Raw genomic sequence first — 17526 nt, forward strand, 5'->3', positions numbered from 1 at the left:
TCAAAAGAACAATCTGCACATTAATCCAGAATGAAAATAACCAGTAGTTGCAGCTATAGATGATTGTCCCACCGCTGAGATGTTTTAAACCATCTTTGATATTTATTAAGCAAACTTCATGTAATCCACCAAAACACAGTGTGATTGAAGTCAGGCACTGGCAGTGAGGCTTGGTTTGTCATGTTTGGTGGGTTTGTTACTGTCACGTAGTACAGGAAAAGACCTTCCCATCAGACTTGTGAAAACATTGAAGCACATTATTTTGCCAAATTCAAAATATTTTTGTCTGAGTTGGGGTGATCTCCTGCTGCAGGTGTTATGGGATTTTTGGAACCAATAGTAGTTAGAAAAACAGTGTCACTGTTTTTCTAAGTGTGGGATTCTAAGCACAACACAGTTGTCAATAGCAGAATTCACATAGACACTAATATTCAACTAATAATCACAATAAAAATTATTAGATAAATTAGAGGGGTGGTGTAAACCTTTGATAATCTGTTCCACAGGAAATTATTAGCATCAAATTACTAGATAACTTTCGATATTACTGATTCTCTTTAGCTGTGATTGAATCTATTTTTGGGGCATGTTTGGCCCATGGAGTGGTAACATTAGGTGATGTGATGAGTTTACAGAAGGGACAAAAACATGGAGGTAGAAAAACAAAATTGTTCTTTTTCTTTATTTATATTCTGTTCCTGAATTTTTTTGTTGGAAACATCTAACAATTGTTGAATGGCTTGATTGAAAACAAATGTTTTAATAAATGAACATAGCCTTCTTCTGTTAGATTTTCAACAGATTTTCCTCCAAACAGCAAATCAATGTCATTCGGTGCTTGTCAGAATTCTATTGGGATCAAATGCAGAATTCTATTGTGATCAAATGCTTTTGGGCATAAATTCACTTTATTTAGCTTCCATGTAAAATCCAGTTAATGTATGTAACAGACCTCTGGTGCTTATTTTGCATATGTCTAAAGAGCTATATGAAATCATTATTTCTTTGCAGTTGAAAGGCTGTTTTTTGTTTCGAGTACTAGATGGTTACTTGTGGTTTTAAACTTTATGATATACTTTACAAGAAGTGGAAGATTTAGGAAATTTAGCGATCACACAGTCAAGTAATTGAATGAAGAAATGTTGTTCAGTGTCAAAACACACTAGGGAAATTGATGAAAACATTGAATAATTTTCAGTATCATTAACAATGTAGTGAAACAAAAGATGTTGCCGCATGATACAAACTGATATCACAGTGATTATCATTAGTAGTTTTATCGCCCTGTGATTCATCTATGTATCTATGTGTTACTATTTCATTTGCACAGGCTGAAGGTGCAATGAGGGGAAAATCACAATCACCTAAAGGTGGAACATTTTTGGGAAGTTCCTCACATAAAAAATGCAAGTTAAGTGGAAGCTAAGACTATTCTTAAGTCCAGAAGTAATTATCTGATTATAGTTTTAACCCATAAAGACCCAGCACAACTTTTGTCAGTTCCCAAATGAAATTTTCTCTATAGCTAACCTTTCTTATGTGATTTATCACCATTTATTATAATATTATCATCTGTATTTTGCATTTTATCAGTATAAATCAGGTATTTTCCTCTATTTAATTTACTGATCAGGAAAACGTTCATAAAAGCTCAGATTAAAGTTGAAGGTTATATAAAAAACAGAGTAAATTGAAGAAAAAGTGACTTTTTTTGTAAAATATGTCATTAACTTAACATAAACCCAGCATGTCCATCCACTGTAAATGTTGTAGAAGATGGTGTTGAGTCCACGTTCACTACGGAGCCTCTGAACGTACAAATGGGTCATATCTGATGACCATGCAAAGATGACAAACTGCATTTTACACCAATTATTTATATGTATTGACAGGATTACTGGATCAACAGGTATGAAACAGTTTGCATTGGTAGATGGTCTTGGTCACCAGTGGCTGTTTGGGTCTTTATGGGTTAAACTAATACTTCTGTACTACAACAGTTGCACAAATATATGTTTTATCTAAAAAAAAAAAAAAAAGGCTTGTTTGAACGTTGTCATGGCTAATGACTAATAAAAGTGGAGGTCTGATTTTCACACATGAAATTTTGCAACAATGTAAGAACAGTGTCTAAATTGAGAATCACTGAACAGATGGTTTGAGTCAAAATGGTCTGGATGGCCTTCAGTAGCAGCTGTTAGAGGTTTGTGATGCTCAATGGAAACATTTTGGACAAATATGAACATGTTTTATACTCTCTGCCTTAGCCTTTCATGTGGTGTTGGGTTAAAGTGATCTGACGGATAAAGTTTGCCCTTTGCTGACACTCATACTGGCTGACTTTTACCTTATTGGAGTGTGGCCTGAAAAAATGCCGCTGAAGTAGTGAAAACAAAACTTTAGCGTGTTTTTTGGGGAGCAGGATGAAGGCTGCTGTGTTTGTACAACTTCATGAATAAACTTACACAGCAGGGTATGTCAGCTGTGACAGCTCTGTCTGCAAGATTGACAAGTCCATGTGCTCTGCTTGTAGGTGACCTTTGACCTCAGATTTGCTGTAGCAGCATGTGTTTGTAAGAGACAGAATGGGGAGCTGCGTTCAGCTGATGTGTCTCGACATGTGGGAACTTTTAAAATCAAAACTGAAAATAAAGTAGTTTGTAGTCAAGAAAAAGTAAGTTATACAGGTATATCACACAAAAGGGCTGAACGCTGACTGTTTTAATCCTCTCAGGTGTGAAGATTTGCTGCATATTTTCTGTTTTACATCACTGTAAATAGGAGATCTTTTTGACAATAGGACATGACGATCTAAACATACCATCTGAGATTGTTCCGTGTTAATGTGAGTAAGGGCCGCACAGTTAATCCAAATGGCAATTATTAGCCTGCAAACTTTTATGGATGGGAAATAAAAGGGCTGCATTTTTTAAAGTCCAAATTTAGGGGGATCTGTTTACAGAAATTGAACATTTTTATTTTACTGAAACAGAGCAGAGACATAATATGTAAAACAGGGGTTCCCAAAGTCGGGGTCCCGGGATGCCAGCAGGGGGGTCCCGGGATGATGAGATGTGATCCCTGAGGTGGTTACGACTGATTAAGGGCAGTATTGTTGCAACTGTACTTTGAAGGAAGGTTATTGATTTTGTGAGTGTCAAGGTGCGTAGGAAGTGCTTTAACTTTGAAAGACCAAATGTTTCATTAATACGGCATAAACAACAGTTTGACGGCACTAAACAGGTAAGGCATTGTTTGACCTACAGGTTTGACTAATGGTGTCACATTAATAAGAATAAAAATAAACATAAAAAGGCTAATAAGCATTGTAAAACAGACACATTAGCATAAATAAACATGACCCCCCCCTCCCGAATCACTGCACATAAAACAGAACACAATGAGTAAAATGTCAAGTACCCACAATGCAATGCGGCAAATATGCCACAGTGTCCAGCATTTCTGCTGCTAAGGTTCCTTTCTGCTGCACCATACATTTGATACAAAAAAATCATCACCATTGCATTAGACTTAGGCTATTATACATCCTTCTATATAATGCACGTTCTGTGTCTGATCGATCGATGTTGCAGCACAGGAGGGCATTTGTACAGATTTTCCTCAGCCTTCACAGGCCCGATTGCCGTCAAACTCGCCAAATGAGTAGAAACATTACCTGACTATCTACTAGGCACAATTTTATGTCTGTATCCAAATGTTGCGAGGTATGCTGGGCGATTTTAGCCTCTCTCTACTTTGAATTCTTCATCCCTGCCACCATACTCCATTTTTGGAAGTGGTTATGCTGCCGTTCATGAAATTTCTACTGCTAGCAGACGATGCTACAATGTGAAGGCTGCAGTTCACTACCACTGTATGAATTTAATCATGCTTGACAGGCCAAACAAATACATGCTCTTCTCTTCATGCCTCATATGTTGGCTCAAATTATTACCCGCACAATGCATGATTAAATGGTAGTTTACAAATGGATAGTGGTGGCAGACAAGTTCTACTTATTATGCTATTGTACAATGGCACCACGGTTACAATGCCGCTACTATGTATAATATGTAATAGGCCTGCTACTTTCAATAAGAAGCTGCACATACTCTGTGCCGCTGTACAACTTTTACCCCCGTATTTATTTTACCCCTAAGAATTATGCGCATGCTCCAACCCGTCAGGCATGCACAACCGCATTCTTTTCGATGTAAACATCCCATCGTGATCCAGGAGGGAAACCTGCCTTACCGAATTTACCCCGGTTTATTTATCATTTACTGTAGTAAATTTCACTTTATTTGGATATTCAAAACTACACAGTTTTTAGGGGTATAAATCATGACCAAATTTAATTGACGTAGTGCACATGTGTGAAAAAAACAGAAGTACAAAAATTACATGGAGGTGAAAATTGTATGTGACACCGCACCATTATGGGGTAATTGGAAGATCAGTGTGTGAAGGGATTTTTTTCTACACTGCGTAGGCCTACTTATTGAATAAGTAGGACAAAAACTGACCGACCTGAGCATACCCCCATGTTTTTTTTATGTGTCAGTCACTTCGGGGATAGTGGAGGTCACAAGTCTCTGGTACCGGTATTTTGGGAGTCGTGAGTTTAAAAGTTTGGGACCCTCTGGTGTAAAACAGAAAAAATTAAGATCACAACATTTTGGTGAGTCAGGTTTTTATATTTTCTTCATGATAGTTCAAGTTTTTATGTTTCATTTGACATTTCTAAATGAGTGATCAATGAATACCATAAATAAATCAGCTGGACTCAAATCCAAATTGTGTATCGCAATATTGCACACAATAATCACAGTAGGATTTTTTGTCACCAAATTGAGTCCTTCTGCAAGAGATGCTTTGAATTCTTTGCATAGTAATCTGAAAAACCTCAGCCTCAGACCCTCTGAAATACATGTAATACATGATCTAAATTTGGTTTAGGAGTCACGTTGTGCATAATTCACACATCATCAAATGCATATGTTTAATACCTCATACTGAAAACTGCTGAACTGGCAACCTGAATAAGAGCAAAACATTTGATAAATCAAGTACTCATCACTGATTAACTATCACTGAACTCAAACTAATCAATAAATGTGGGACTGGAATCAAAAAATGTAGGTTAGTATTGGTGCTTTTTTCCTTATCATATTGGTCGACTCCATGTTGCGTCCAGTCTGACAATGTTTCAGCTGGTCTTAAAGTGTGTGCCAAGGTCTCTTAGAGAGTATTATTGTGTTTCTGGTTTGGGTGCGGGGGGTGCACATCACGAATATATTAATATTAGATATTACAGAGTGTGTTGCATATTAAGTTGTTTGTATCTAGGGTGCTTGCTACACTTTTTTACATCTATGTCTGTCGACACTAAAGGCATCACATGCTTTGTTGCTGACTCTGTAAAGTTGTCACTGCAGACTTGAAGCAAATTGGCTGCTGTCTTATTTGCAGTTTTAATATCTGTATCAGTAATTTGTTCAGGATATTAGCTAAAAACTGTTAAGATTATGTTGCCATGTGAAGTAGGTCTATCCTTTGTTCTGTCATATGTTTGTTACTGTTCACTTTATCATCTTGTGTGTTATTTATGTAGGATTATTGAAGCTATGACGCTGTAGTCACTTATCTGAAAGCGCTCTGAGTTCTTGCATTTATAAAGAGGACATTTTTTTGGCGCGTTTTCTGTCTTTGTGACAGTAAACTGAATATCATCTTTTGGTTGTGACCAAAGCAGACATTTAAGGATGTCATCTTAGCATTTGGTAAACCCTTTTTTCTTTTTTTTGCCACTTTCTACTATCTTATACATCAGACAAATAATTAATTTAATAACAGAAATAACTAACTAACTAACTAACATGTATATAAGTTACTCTTGTTACATGTCAGAGATAGTTGAACACAAAATGTGTCCACGTGTTACGGCTTGATCCAACCCACCTGCATAATTTATGGGAAACGCTATTGGTATTGCTGTCACCTTCTCTCTAAATGACCAGAATTGGTAAAAGTTTTAATTTAGATCTGTAGTGTTCATTTGATTAGTAATAATTGTCAGCTGTTAAATTAAGTTCTAAATATTTTGTTAATTGAACAATGATTGTTTTTTTGTTTTTTTTTTTTACTAAAATTCCCATTTTTTGACATTTTTTAAATACATTTTTATATTTTATACACTCTTGTAGACCAAACAAGTATTTGATTGAAATAATTGACTGACAAATAAATAATGAAAGCCTACTAATGAAGAACCTACTTTAATTTGGTATATTTTATGTAGAATGTTCTTTACTTTAGCACATTCTATTCTTTCTTCGCTTCAGCAGTCCACTTTGTCTAAACTGTACTTATCACAGTTTGTATTCAGACGCCTCCAGTCTGACTGGGTTTTACAGCCTCTGCTGAGCAAAGGGGTGTGATCACAGTGCAGGTGTCCTCCCTTCCCGCCTCTTTGTATTTATATCCACCCTGAGCCGCAGCCATACACTGGTTTAATGTTGGCACCTGTGAGCTGCTCCCAGACATCATCATTAAAGCAGGAAAACGGCCAAGTGTGCCGGGCCCGGGTCCCAGAACAGCCCTGCATGGTGCCTAAGCCTCAGAGGAGCTCCTGAAGGCATCCATTTCAGTTTCATTCAGGAAAATGTCTTCTTCAGCCAGGACAGCGCATTGAGTTATATTGTCGCTATTGTTTTGTGTCTTGATTTTGGAGACAAATTTGGGTCAGCGATTCAGAGCCGACACTTGATTCCTCTAACCTGGGTGTGACTGATATGTATCTTTGCAGGCCAATACAATACCAGTAACCTTACACTGGAGCTGGGAAAGTTTAGGCCGAAGTTGAATTTCTTTGTGCTTAGCGGCACAAGTTAGCCAAACAAAAATATTATTTAACAGTGTCAGCTGATATGCAGCCCAACATAAGGATCGTCACCTTATGTAATAGATTTGACATGAAGGAAACCATGTGGAAGAACCTCTATTAAGATTATGGGACACTGAGAAGCTCTTTGAAACATTTCTCTGTTTTTTTTTTTTTTTAAGTTTGTCTCTTGGAATTTCGTTAAATGTAATGCTGAGTTTGTTTTAAGGTCATTTATAGAAACAAACACAAATATTGTGGTGAAGCTTAAAACACAATGTGACACCAAGATCATATAATCTATAGAGCATCCAAAGCTTTGAATTATTCAGATTTGATAATCAAAATGGAAAAAATAGCAATGCGTGATAATCACAGGTTCAAAAAAAAAAAAAAATAGTGGCACAATAACACATTCCTTTCAGGTCTGCAACTGTTTTCTAACAGGTTTTTTGGTGTTTCTTTTCAGTATCGGATGCAGATGGCAGCGAAGGCAGCTTCCAGCTGAAGAAGGAACATGCCCTGCGAGTGCTGGGTTACATCAGCTCCTGGACACAGAGGTCAGTACCACCTCCTCTGATAAAACACATCAGTCAGATTCAGATGACACAATGAAGACAGATTCACATCGTTACCATCCATAAGTCAATGTTAAAATGTTCAGACTCTCCCAATCAGGACTGAAAACATAGCCAAGAAGCTTGAAACTCCGTCATAGGAGCAGAAATTCTAAGAGGTCAAAACATTGAAAAATGTCTGTTTTGCTCTTGAAGAAACATTGCCATGTTGGAAAAACCAAACGTACAGACAAATTATGTAATGCCAGGTTTGGATTGATTTTATCTCAGCTGATCAAAGCTTTTATTTTCTACTGCCCAGTCTGCTTCCACTCCACTCATTTTTCATGACTTGAGGACTGTGGGTGTCCTGGAGGATGGCGATTCCACAAATCCCTGCTTTTGTTCAACTTATGTTAAGGACTGTTCCTGCATGTATGTCATTTCCTGTCACATTGCTGTTGCAGAAGTGCCCCATGGCCTTTAACTTCCACTCTGACTAAAAACGTATAATTATTCCCTTTATGGGTGTTCGTGCTTGTTTGTCTGTCAGCCTTATTTTGCAAAAACTGCTCTTCCAGTATTCATGAAACTTGTGGAAGGGAAGGGCATGTGTCAAGGATGAGCTCGTTATAGTTTTGGAATCAACCCTGTAATTTATTTTTCACTTTCAACATCATTGTGCATACCTTGGTCGAGGTATGTGCTCAAACTAGTGGTATTCTGGTCTTTCAATAGGTTTTTGGAGCACCGCCAACTATTAATTGTCATGTGTCCAATTCTTGAAGCCTTAGTTCACAAACACAGCACAAAAAAAAAATCATAATTGCCGGTTTTGAGGGAGGTGAGGGTGTTAATATGTAGTTGACAATTTTATTTAAAGATCACTTTTATGTCACCAGATATGAATCTGTTGCTCTACTCTATGGCTCATCGCAGAAGAAACATGACAGCTCCTAAAACATATTATAATTTCACTTCCCCGCAGTGTCATGAAACACATTTATATTTTCCTTACATTTAGTTTTTATCTGGACAGAAAGGAGAAAGCTGCATAAGGAAGGGTCAAATTCAAGCATTATTTCCCCTGATTTTGTCTCTTTAAGGTTTAACTCCGTAACTTTAGTGAAATGTACAGTTTATTTGGTCCATTTCCTTGAAGTTGCTGTCAACAAATCCTATGGAAAGACTAAACTGTCCAGTCCAATAACTGTTACTGTTACAATATTGTTGTCACCATCCAAACCAATTAAATGTATTGCTGTCTTTATTCTGTTGTTTTACTTGGTATTTTTTATTTCTCTATTTTTAATTGTACAGCTGCTTTATGTCTTTAATCTATTCTTGTATTTTATTCTTTTATTTTGGTTTTTCCCCTGTAAGTTGCTTTGGAAAAAAGCATCTGCCAAATGCGTAAATGTAAAATAGCATTCTGGAAACAGTGATGCCAAACATACACACTGCACCTGCTTTGTCTTGAGTCCCAGTACCAACAGTGATCACCTGTTGTTGGATACAAACTGGATGCGGATGGTTGACATGCTTCTTACATTTTTAACAGCAAAGCTCTCTGTAGAAAATGCACAACAAGGTTCATTAATCCAGTTTCCCTTGTACAAAATTGAATGTACTGCACTAAATATTTCCACACAAAATTCTGCCAAAAAAAATCACAAAAGGAGGATATGAACCTCAACTGCTGAACTGTCTTTCTTACTATTTATAGTCCTATTAATAAGAGTAGGATGAACGAAAGTCAAATCTGTGATGCACAGAGTGAAACTGAGGTTCTAAACATGACATTCTGTATGTTCAGATTCAGTATTCAGATTGGCTGTCAGATTTAGGAAACTTCAGAGAAATGGTTGTAGTTACCGTTCCATTGGAGATTCTGCAGAGATAGTAAAAAGTGATGCAGGGCTCAAAATTAACTTTTTGACCTAGGAGCACTGTGCTCCTAACCCTAAAAAGTTAGCACAGGCTAAAATCTAGGCGCACCACTATTATATAAAAAATTTGGAGAACAAGCAAAACTCTTGGCCATACCAAGTAATATTCCTATATGTATTTAAGCAGTTAACAACCTAGAATAAAGTATTTAAATAGAGTATGAAAGAAAAAGCTTACATTGACACAGGTGCAAAACAATTGTCAATGTGTGGTATATACTTTAGTTGGTTCTTGGAGAAGAAAGACGAATCACACCATTATTTGCAACAACCAACTTTTTTATATCATGGCCTAAAGGCCCTTAGGGGCCGTTTACATGGCGTTGGATTCAGTCGACTCCGGGAAGATTTCATCGCGGATTAGCCTCCTGTTAACATGGAAACGGTGCCTAGAGTGCCTGAATCCGGAAACTTTTGATACCAGGGTCCAGGGTGGAACGTTATCGATATGCTCCGCATTCCAGCTCCGTGTTAACGCGAGTCGGAGCGTTCCGGGGTAAAATATGACGTCACCGCATGCGCGCGCAGCCAAGACCCGCCAGTTAACCCACTCCAGGCCAGTTGGTGGCGGTAATGCGCCTCCAAGCTGGTTTGCCAGCCTCTATGACACAATAAAGCTGCAGAAAAAGAAGGAACAACCACAACAACAATGGCCGGTTTCAGAACAACATACGTGCTGTTAACTGTGCTCAGCTCGTCTGTCCAGACAAAGAAGTCCTGCGTCTTTGTACGACCACTCGCCATTGTTCTTTGTAAATAGTGTTGTCCGCCTCCTCCTCTTCTTCTTCTTCTTCTCCTCATTTAAAGGCTGTCTAAACCGGAAATTGTTTGTGCGCAGGCGCCTGTTTTACCACCACTGTTTCACTACAGCTCTACATCGCCAGCTACTGGTCTGGCATGGCCACTACAGCGTATTCAGCCATCCTCGCGGACTCATGTTAACGCAGATCGTTATCATAGCGGCGGCGTCTTAACGCGGAATGATTTTATAACGCAAAGGAGAAATCTTTGCGGAGTGTTGCCGTGTAAACGTACCCTTAGTCACTGTGGTCTACACCACGCCTGAAGTCAGGAGATTGTTTCAAACGTCGGTGGAGTTATTTGATCCTTTTGTTTATGCTGCGTGCGCACGCGAGGGGCGGGGACTAGATTTTCCGCTTCAGTCAGCGGGGCGTGGAGCTTGTTTATTTTCAGCTGACGAGTTACTTCTGCAGCCATTATTCTAGGCGCACGTATTAATTTTCGCTCAGTTTTTTATTGGCGCACCGTGCGATCGTAATCTCAAAAACAGTCGCACTACCGAAATTCTCAGGCGCATGCGACCGTAATTCAGTCGCAGTCACGAGCCCTGTGATGTTGGAGCCGTTTGCTTCAATACTGGTGTGATGTTCTGTTTCTTAAGGAGGACACAAGGCTCAGTAATGGGTTTCTGATAGTTTTCAGACAATGGGGATCTACAGCACTGTCAAGAAAGATAAATCAGGTTACAGATACTCAGATAATACTGGTGCTTGGATGAATTTACTGCTGTTGTGTGCAGTTTATGTGCTTTCAATTTCAGTCCAATGTTGCACTATTTTTCTCCATAAACAAACTGCAGAAAGTACTGACATAAACGGCTACTATTTTCTGGTACGCTCTTCATTCAATACAACTTCTTCACTATGAGCTGATGTGTTTTCCCCCCAACCCTCTCCTGATCTGTCTCACTCATACAAAAACAACAATTGAGGGAAGTGACAAATAAAACTCCACAAAGTGATGCACAATTCATAAGAAATGTTGTAAATTACCACAAACTCCAGTCATCCTGGCTTATTACCGAATGGAAAATCTGGTCTGGGGAAAGGAATGATGCAATATGCTCTTTTTAATAAACATTTCAATACCGCTACCCTTGAGCAAGGCATTACAGAAGTCAGTGTTTGTTGGTCACTGCTATGAATATTTAGTTTGATGACGCTTCAGATGAGCTTTCTGCCAAAGTTCACTTGGACAAATAAATATACACCCAGAAAATCAAATTCTTTAAAGATGTTTCCTGTTTTTTTAGAGTGACTCTAACGCGTTCTGACAGCCGAGGCCGTCTGTTGACAAGGCTGCTCTGAGCAGGTTTGGTTTGGTTGTTTTCAGTCTGTTTCTTGTCATCAGATTCTGTTTTCCCGTTTTTGATGCCTTAAGGAGCCTTGAAGTCGCTGATCTCAACATTCGCAATGTGCTGACTCACTCCTTCAAAATGACCAAAAAAACAGTCCAGGTCGTGCCTGCTTTGTTTTAGTTTTTCAGTGCTTAGGGGATTGATTTTGAGACATTATATAGTAAAGTGATGGCTGCGAGCTGTGACGTAGGATCTTGTCTGCAAAGTCACACTGTTTATCTTGCAAGTCTTTATTTTACAAAGTACATGTGTGTCAGAGTAAGAGATTTGTTTTTTTTTTTAAATAATGTATTCTAAAACCATCAAAGATATGTGGTTTAAAAAGAATATTTGGACTGAAGTAAAAAAAAAAAAAAGCCTCCTAATTTGCATGATTTAAATTAGGATCTGCAAATGTTTGCCTTTTTAATCAATGTAAAGAAAAATTATTTTTTTGTGGCCCAGCAAGATTACAAATGCCATCATTGCCTGTCAGTGGTGCTTCATTTTCTTTAAAATTAGTTTTGTTTTTCCAAAAATAATGCACACTGATAACCTTGCAAGTGCTGATTTTGTTTTTATTGCACATAGATTTAATAAAGAGAATGTTTGAGTCTTGTGAGATTCCCACAAGAAGTGTTGAAGAAAACTATTTTAGTAGATAGTGTTTTGTCTAATGCAAAATATACAGTTTTTTTTAGAATATTGATTTTCATTAAAAGTGTGTTTGGGATTTGGTTAAATAAAGTAAGTATTTTAAAAGGTTTGTTCTGTTTTTATAGGCAATGTCTCTGCTGCTTCAAAGAGTACAAGCACCTGGAGGTCTTCAACCAGCTGGTCTATGCCCTCATCAACCTGGTCATCGCCCAGATAAGCAGTCTGAGAGACCGCCTCTGCACTTTTCAGGACCACACCCATAAAGGAGGCGTGTCTGGGGCAGAGGGGGTGGGCTCTGAATGGAGCAGGGGCGAAACTGCAGCGCTACCCCTCCCCCAGCCATCCTCACCTGGAGAGGATGAACCGGTGAATGTGGAAAGGGACTCTGCAGAGGAGGATGCCGACGCCCCCGACCCGAACCAGAACAAGACCCAGAGCCAGGCTCAGGGTCCCAACCAGCCGAGTGAAGCCCAGGCAGAAGAACATGAGGCTAGGGATGGCGCCGGCAGGTCTGAGGGTGGTGATGATGGCATCGGAGGTGGTGGCAGTGACAGCCAGGACCCTTTCAGCTCCTGGAGCACAGAGGAAAGGGAGAAGCTGCTGTTATGTGCCGCCAAGATCTTCCAGATCCAGTTTCCTCTCTACACAGCCTATAAACACAACACACACCCCACCATAGAGGTAAGGGAAAAAACCACACCAGCCTGTTATCTGGACTTATGAACTCACCAAACTGACTTAAAAGATGAAAACCACTGACTGAACTTTGCCAGAAAAACAAACGTTCTCTTATGCATCTGTATAATATCTAGTGGAGCTGAGTTAAAAAGCAGTTTCCCATCTTTTGCTCTGGGTGAGCATAGGTGGAAGTTTTAGACCATTTGTCATCTATGCTTTAAAGGACACATAGTAGCAATTGCTGAGCATGTTAAAAACACCATAATAGCTGGAGCAGAGTGAAACATGTTGTAGAGTTGGGTCTGTTTCTGGGGTGTCCAGTGTAGGAGCTTAAACCAGTTTGATTTATTCAGATTGGCACAAACAACATTTGTCAATATTCAATGTGTGTCAAATGAATGTATCCTACATCATCAACCTGTGCTATGGCGAAAATCTTTTTTTCTTACACTCTAGAGTTCCTGCTGTGTGTAGGGGTGAGACCTCGAGGTAAAATTCATCATACCTCTTTAATGCATTGTTTGGCTCCATATCAAACTGGTTCAAAGTTTGTTGCCCCCCCCCCCCCCCCCCCCCAACCCTAGCATTTAGCAGCTAAAGACAGTGGTGACTGGTGAAGACCAAAGCAGAGCTAAAAACGTAGTGAATGCAGGAAACGCCATTGGGATAGCAATGTTGTTCTCAGCTGAATATGTAACGGTCAGCAGTTTGCAATGAAGGCTGAAGATATATTTGTTTTGAGCCTCCAAAAATGGAGAAAATAGGTTTTTGTGCACAGTTTGTATTCACACTTTAAAAGGATGTGAAATGGATTTCATCGTCCTGTTGAGACTTTTGTGCATTTGAATCAATTATTCACATGGAAAAATTATTTATACCTGAAATGTAGCACAGAAAAGGGAGTCTTACTGAACAGAAATCTGCATTTTAATTCACTTGTGACCCTGTAAATCTCTGTTCTCACTGTCCTTTTCTTTTTCCTTTCAGGACATCTCTGCTCATGAAAGCAACATCCTCGGCTCCTTCTGTGACATGAATGTAAGTATCCAACTGTGTTTGGATTTTTTTTGTGTGTTTTTAGAGCTGTGCTGCATTTAGGGCATTTTGTTGCATTTTTTTTTTAAACCTCCAGTTATTCACCTCACACTCAAAGCAGGAAATTATGCTTGGAAAAGATTTAGCCATATCTGACTGACAGTGTCCCTCATACACAATGGACAGTCTTCCTCTGTTCTTTCCACTGACTTCCGTACTTATTTTACTGATTCGTAATTGTTCATGTGGTAAAGTCGATTCTCATTGTCTTGTCATTATGTTCACTGCAACATTATCATTTTTCCTTAAACTGTTCTGTTGGGAACAAACAAGTTCAGCTTGAGTCCTGACAGTTGTGCTGCATCCAGAGAAGGACTGCTGGAGGAAGAAGGAGGAGTGATGATGGAAACTATATGTTGGCCTGAGGCATGTGTGGAATCACTGCAAGAGGGTTTGGGGATGTGCAGGGACAGATTTAAAGGATCAAATTCTCAAAGTGCCTCACCATCAGCTCTGGACTTGATGTAGCTCAGCCTCTCTAACTTTCTGTGATTGTGACCAGTTTCTAATATCTCAGGATATGCTGTCTTGTCTTGGGGAAGATCAGCTTGATTGTTTAGCAGTTCATAGTTCATTTGACAGAATAGAGGGGGTGTTTATCATCTCAAATTGAAGTCGCAGCGGGCCGCAGCACTGTTCATTAACCAAACATCGTCTATCTGGCACGAAGACGTTGCTTAGATCTACAGGCATAGATCATTTAACATGTATATCATATTGGACTGGAGCCATATACCAATATTTTTAGTAAACTTGCAGGTAGTCTAGATGGATTCCCCGCGTGTTAGAATTGTGAAATAGATGCACTGTATTGTATCTTTTTATCTTGGTTATCAATTCCTGCTCTTAACTTACACAGACATCTTGTTGTACATGATGTAGCAATATGTCAAGTATTGCAGAATGGATGCATCATGATGCCATTGATGTTGTGTGTAATATATTGTATAGTGTATTGGATTGTGAATTAGTCTATCCATCACTACACACAGCTACACAAACATAGAGACTATGTAAATTCTCAATCTGGACACACATCTAAATACTGACACAGCATGCATACAGACCTGTTAATAAGCTGGTTTGGTGATTGAGTTGGCTCCAATAGTGGCTGATCTATAATTTTATTACCTCCACCAAGGAATGGCGGAGGTTGTGTTTTCAATGGGGTTTGTTTGTTCGTTTGTCTGTTACCAAGATAACTCAAAAAGTTATGGATGGCTTTGGATGAAATTTTCAGGAAATGCTGATACTGGCACAAGGAACAAATGTTTAAATTTTGGAGGTGATCAGGTGTGGGGGGTGGGGGCAGATTTTGAAGAAATTTTCAGGAAATGTACATATTGGCACATGGAATAAATGATTAAATTTTGGTGGTGGTAGTGGTGGTGGGGGACGACTGATCTGCCTAGGTGGGGGTCTGCGCTCTCTGAGTGCTTTTCTAGTTTATTTTTTACACAGAGTAACTGACAATTTAAGCAAAAGTAGTGGTTTAAACAATGAAACAAATCTGCTATCAGGTCTATCTTGATGTAAAAAATCCTGGTCTACTATTATGAGAGTATAAACAAGACTTGATGATACAACGGGTTGGAGAATGATCATGCTTTGTGTTCTTGATGGAAAGGTTCATATTATTTTTGTTTATTTATAGCAGATGTATGTTTAAAAAGGGTGTCAAGATCATGAGCTTCATTGAGTGGTTTTTATGCTTACGTTTACGTTGCCTCTTGACCTGAGAGGTTATCTCACATGTGACCTTTGAATCCTGATACTCAGCGACGGAGAATCCAAATATAAACATCGTCTGAGTTGAGGTTTCATGTTGCGGTTAGCATTCGGCTTGTCAAAGGGGAATGACTTAACAGGAGACGTAAAGTCATCCTCTGATGGGAGCCACTTGTGAACAGGAGAGGATGTTTGGATCTGTAATGCAGCACTTGAAAACTGTTAGATTGAGATGACTGTAGTTCACTTAATACATGTCACACTTGGCTTTAAAAGGGTATACCATGGAACCTTGCAGTACGAGTTCAATTCATTCCATGACCAAGATCATTTCGCAATTTTCTCATTCATTCCAGCCTCCCAAAACCACCTAAAAACCACCCAAAAATCCTTTTTTTAAAAAGGGGTTTTTTAAAACCAAAAAATTGCAGTTAGAAAGAAAAGAACAGTTATAAGAACAAATGAACTGCTTTTATTAACTTATTTACCTTTAAGATGAAACGATCTGTGCGTGAGGAAGATGATGTGGAGGAGGAGGGTTATTCTCCAGAAAGAGAATCTCCTTCCATGTCAGCTAGAAGAATTTCTGGCATTTCTGTCTCCATTGAACTTGTTCCTTCTGGCCTCCCTTTCGTCATTGTCTGCACTTGCAGATCATTTCATTTCGTTTTTAATTTTCTGAAAATGCCCCAGACCATTGTCATTAAATAAAGCAGCTGTATGACCTAAACTTAATTTGTCTGGATGATTTTTTTTTTCAACAAAATTAGAACCCTCTGTCCACTTTGCCAGTACTTCTTTTGATTCACTCATAGAGATAACCACCTCCACTGCACTGTACTTGTTTGGGAAATTCATAACCTCACCACCACATCTGAATGCTGGTGCTCCTCGTATGAATCTTGCTCATACTGTGGATTTCCACTCGTATTTCCAGGCAAAAACACTCGCAAGCCACAGCTTGTAAAGCAAGTTATTGCAAGGTTCCTCTATAGTCTGACAGAGAGGTTTGCATTATAAAAATCTGAAATAGTTTTGTTTTTCTCTGTTTATTTTGTCGGTGTGTTGACTATAGTTATCTGTTTATTATGGTTTTGTCCACATTTCCTGCCCTGTGGTGGTTTTGTCGTCAACATTATTACAGAGTACCACTGAGCCTCATAAAGTCCATGGCTGTGGCTTTTCATGAGTTTTTCCTCCGGATGCTTGATTTTTTTTTTTTTTTTTTTGTGTGTGCTGTGACATGAAACATTTGAAATTGTGGAGTTAATAACAGAGTTCAGGAAATGAATACAAATGTGAGAAGTGCCATTCTACTACAGGGATGTACAGTTTACTTCGTAATTTCGAACATTGGTCATTGTGTGACAGCAATGCAGAGTGAGTTTGGTGCAAATGCAGTTGCAGTAATGTGTCCCTGGGTATTCTGCTGTTACGATGGTGAGCACCTTCCCACTGTCATAAAGTTTATGAAGCTCAGGGGCAGAAGGTTGATGTGGAGTTGAGAACAGTCGAATTGAAGAAACAAAAACTGAAATCCTAAAAAAGGATTAAATGGTGTTTTTTGAACTGTAAATTCATATATATGATTCTGTTTTTTTTTTTATTATTATTATTATTATTGTTATTATCCTCATCGCTTTATTGTAATTGTCATTAGTTCTGCTATTATTAATATATATATATATATATATATATATATATACTTTTAAAAAATTATTATTACTATTTTATTATTTATTTCCACTAGTACTTACTAATGTGCAATTTGCCTGTTTTTCACTGCTATTTTTATAGTTATTGTTATTATAATTTTCTTTCCTTTTGGCTTGTAATATTAAT

General features: G+C 38.5%; 1 protein-coding gene across 3 annotated transcripts in view; it reads left to right on the forward strand.

Moving 5' to 3' along the window:
• usp34 (ubiquitin specific peptidase 34) overlaps positions 1-17526 on the forward strand; it is an 87899-nt gene that overhangs the window by 1848 nt on the left and 68525 nt on the right. For all 3 annotated transcript variants that reach the window (XM_030132401.1, XM_030132409.1, XM_030132421.1), the window contains exons 2-4: positions 7353-7443; positions 12309-12864; positions 13849-13899. In XM_030132401.1, the coding sequence (XP_029988261.1) occupies positions 7353-7443; positions 12309-12864; positions 13849-13899 (698 nt within the window). The remainder of the gene's footprint in view (positions 1-7352; positions 7444-12308; positions 12865-13848; positions 13900-17526) is intronic.

The sequence above is a fragment of the Sphaeramia orbicularis genome, chromosome 1 (assembly GCF_902148855.1).
Source record: "Sphaeramia orbicularis chromosome 1, fSphaOr1.1, whole genome shotgun sequence".
Taxonomy (NCBI): Eukaryota; Metazoa; Chordata; class Actinopteri; order Kurtiformes; family Apogonidae; genus Sphaeramia; species Sphaeramia orbicularis.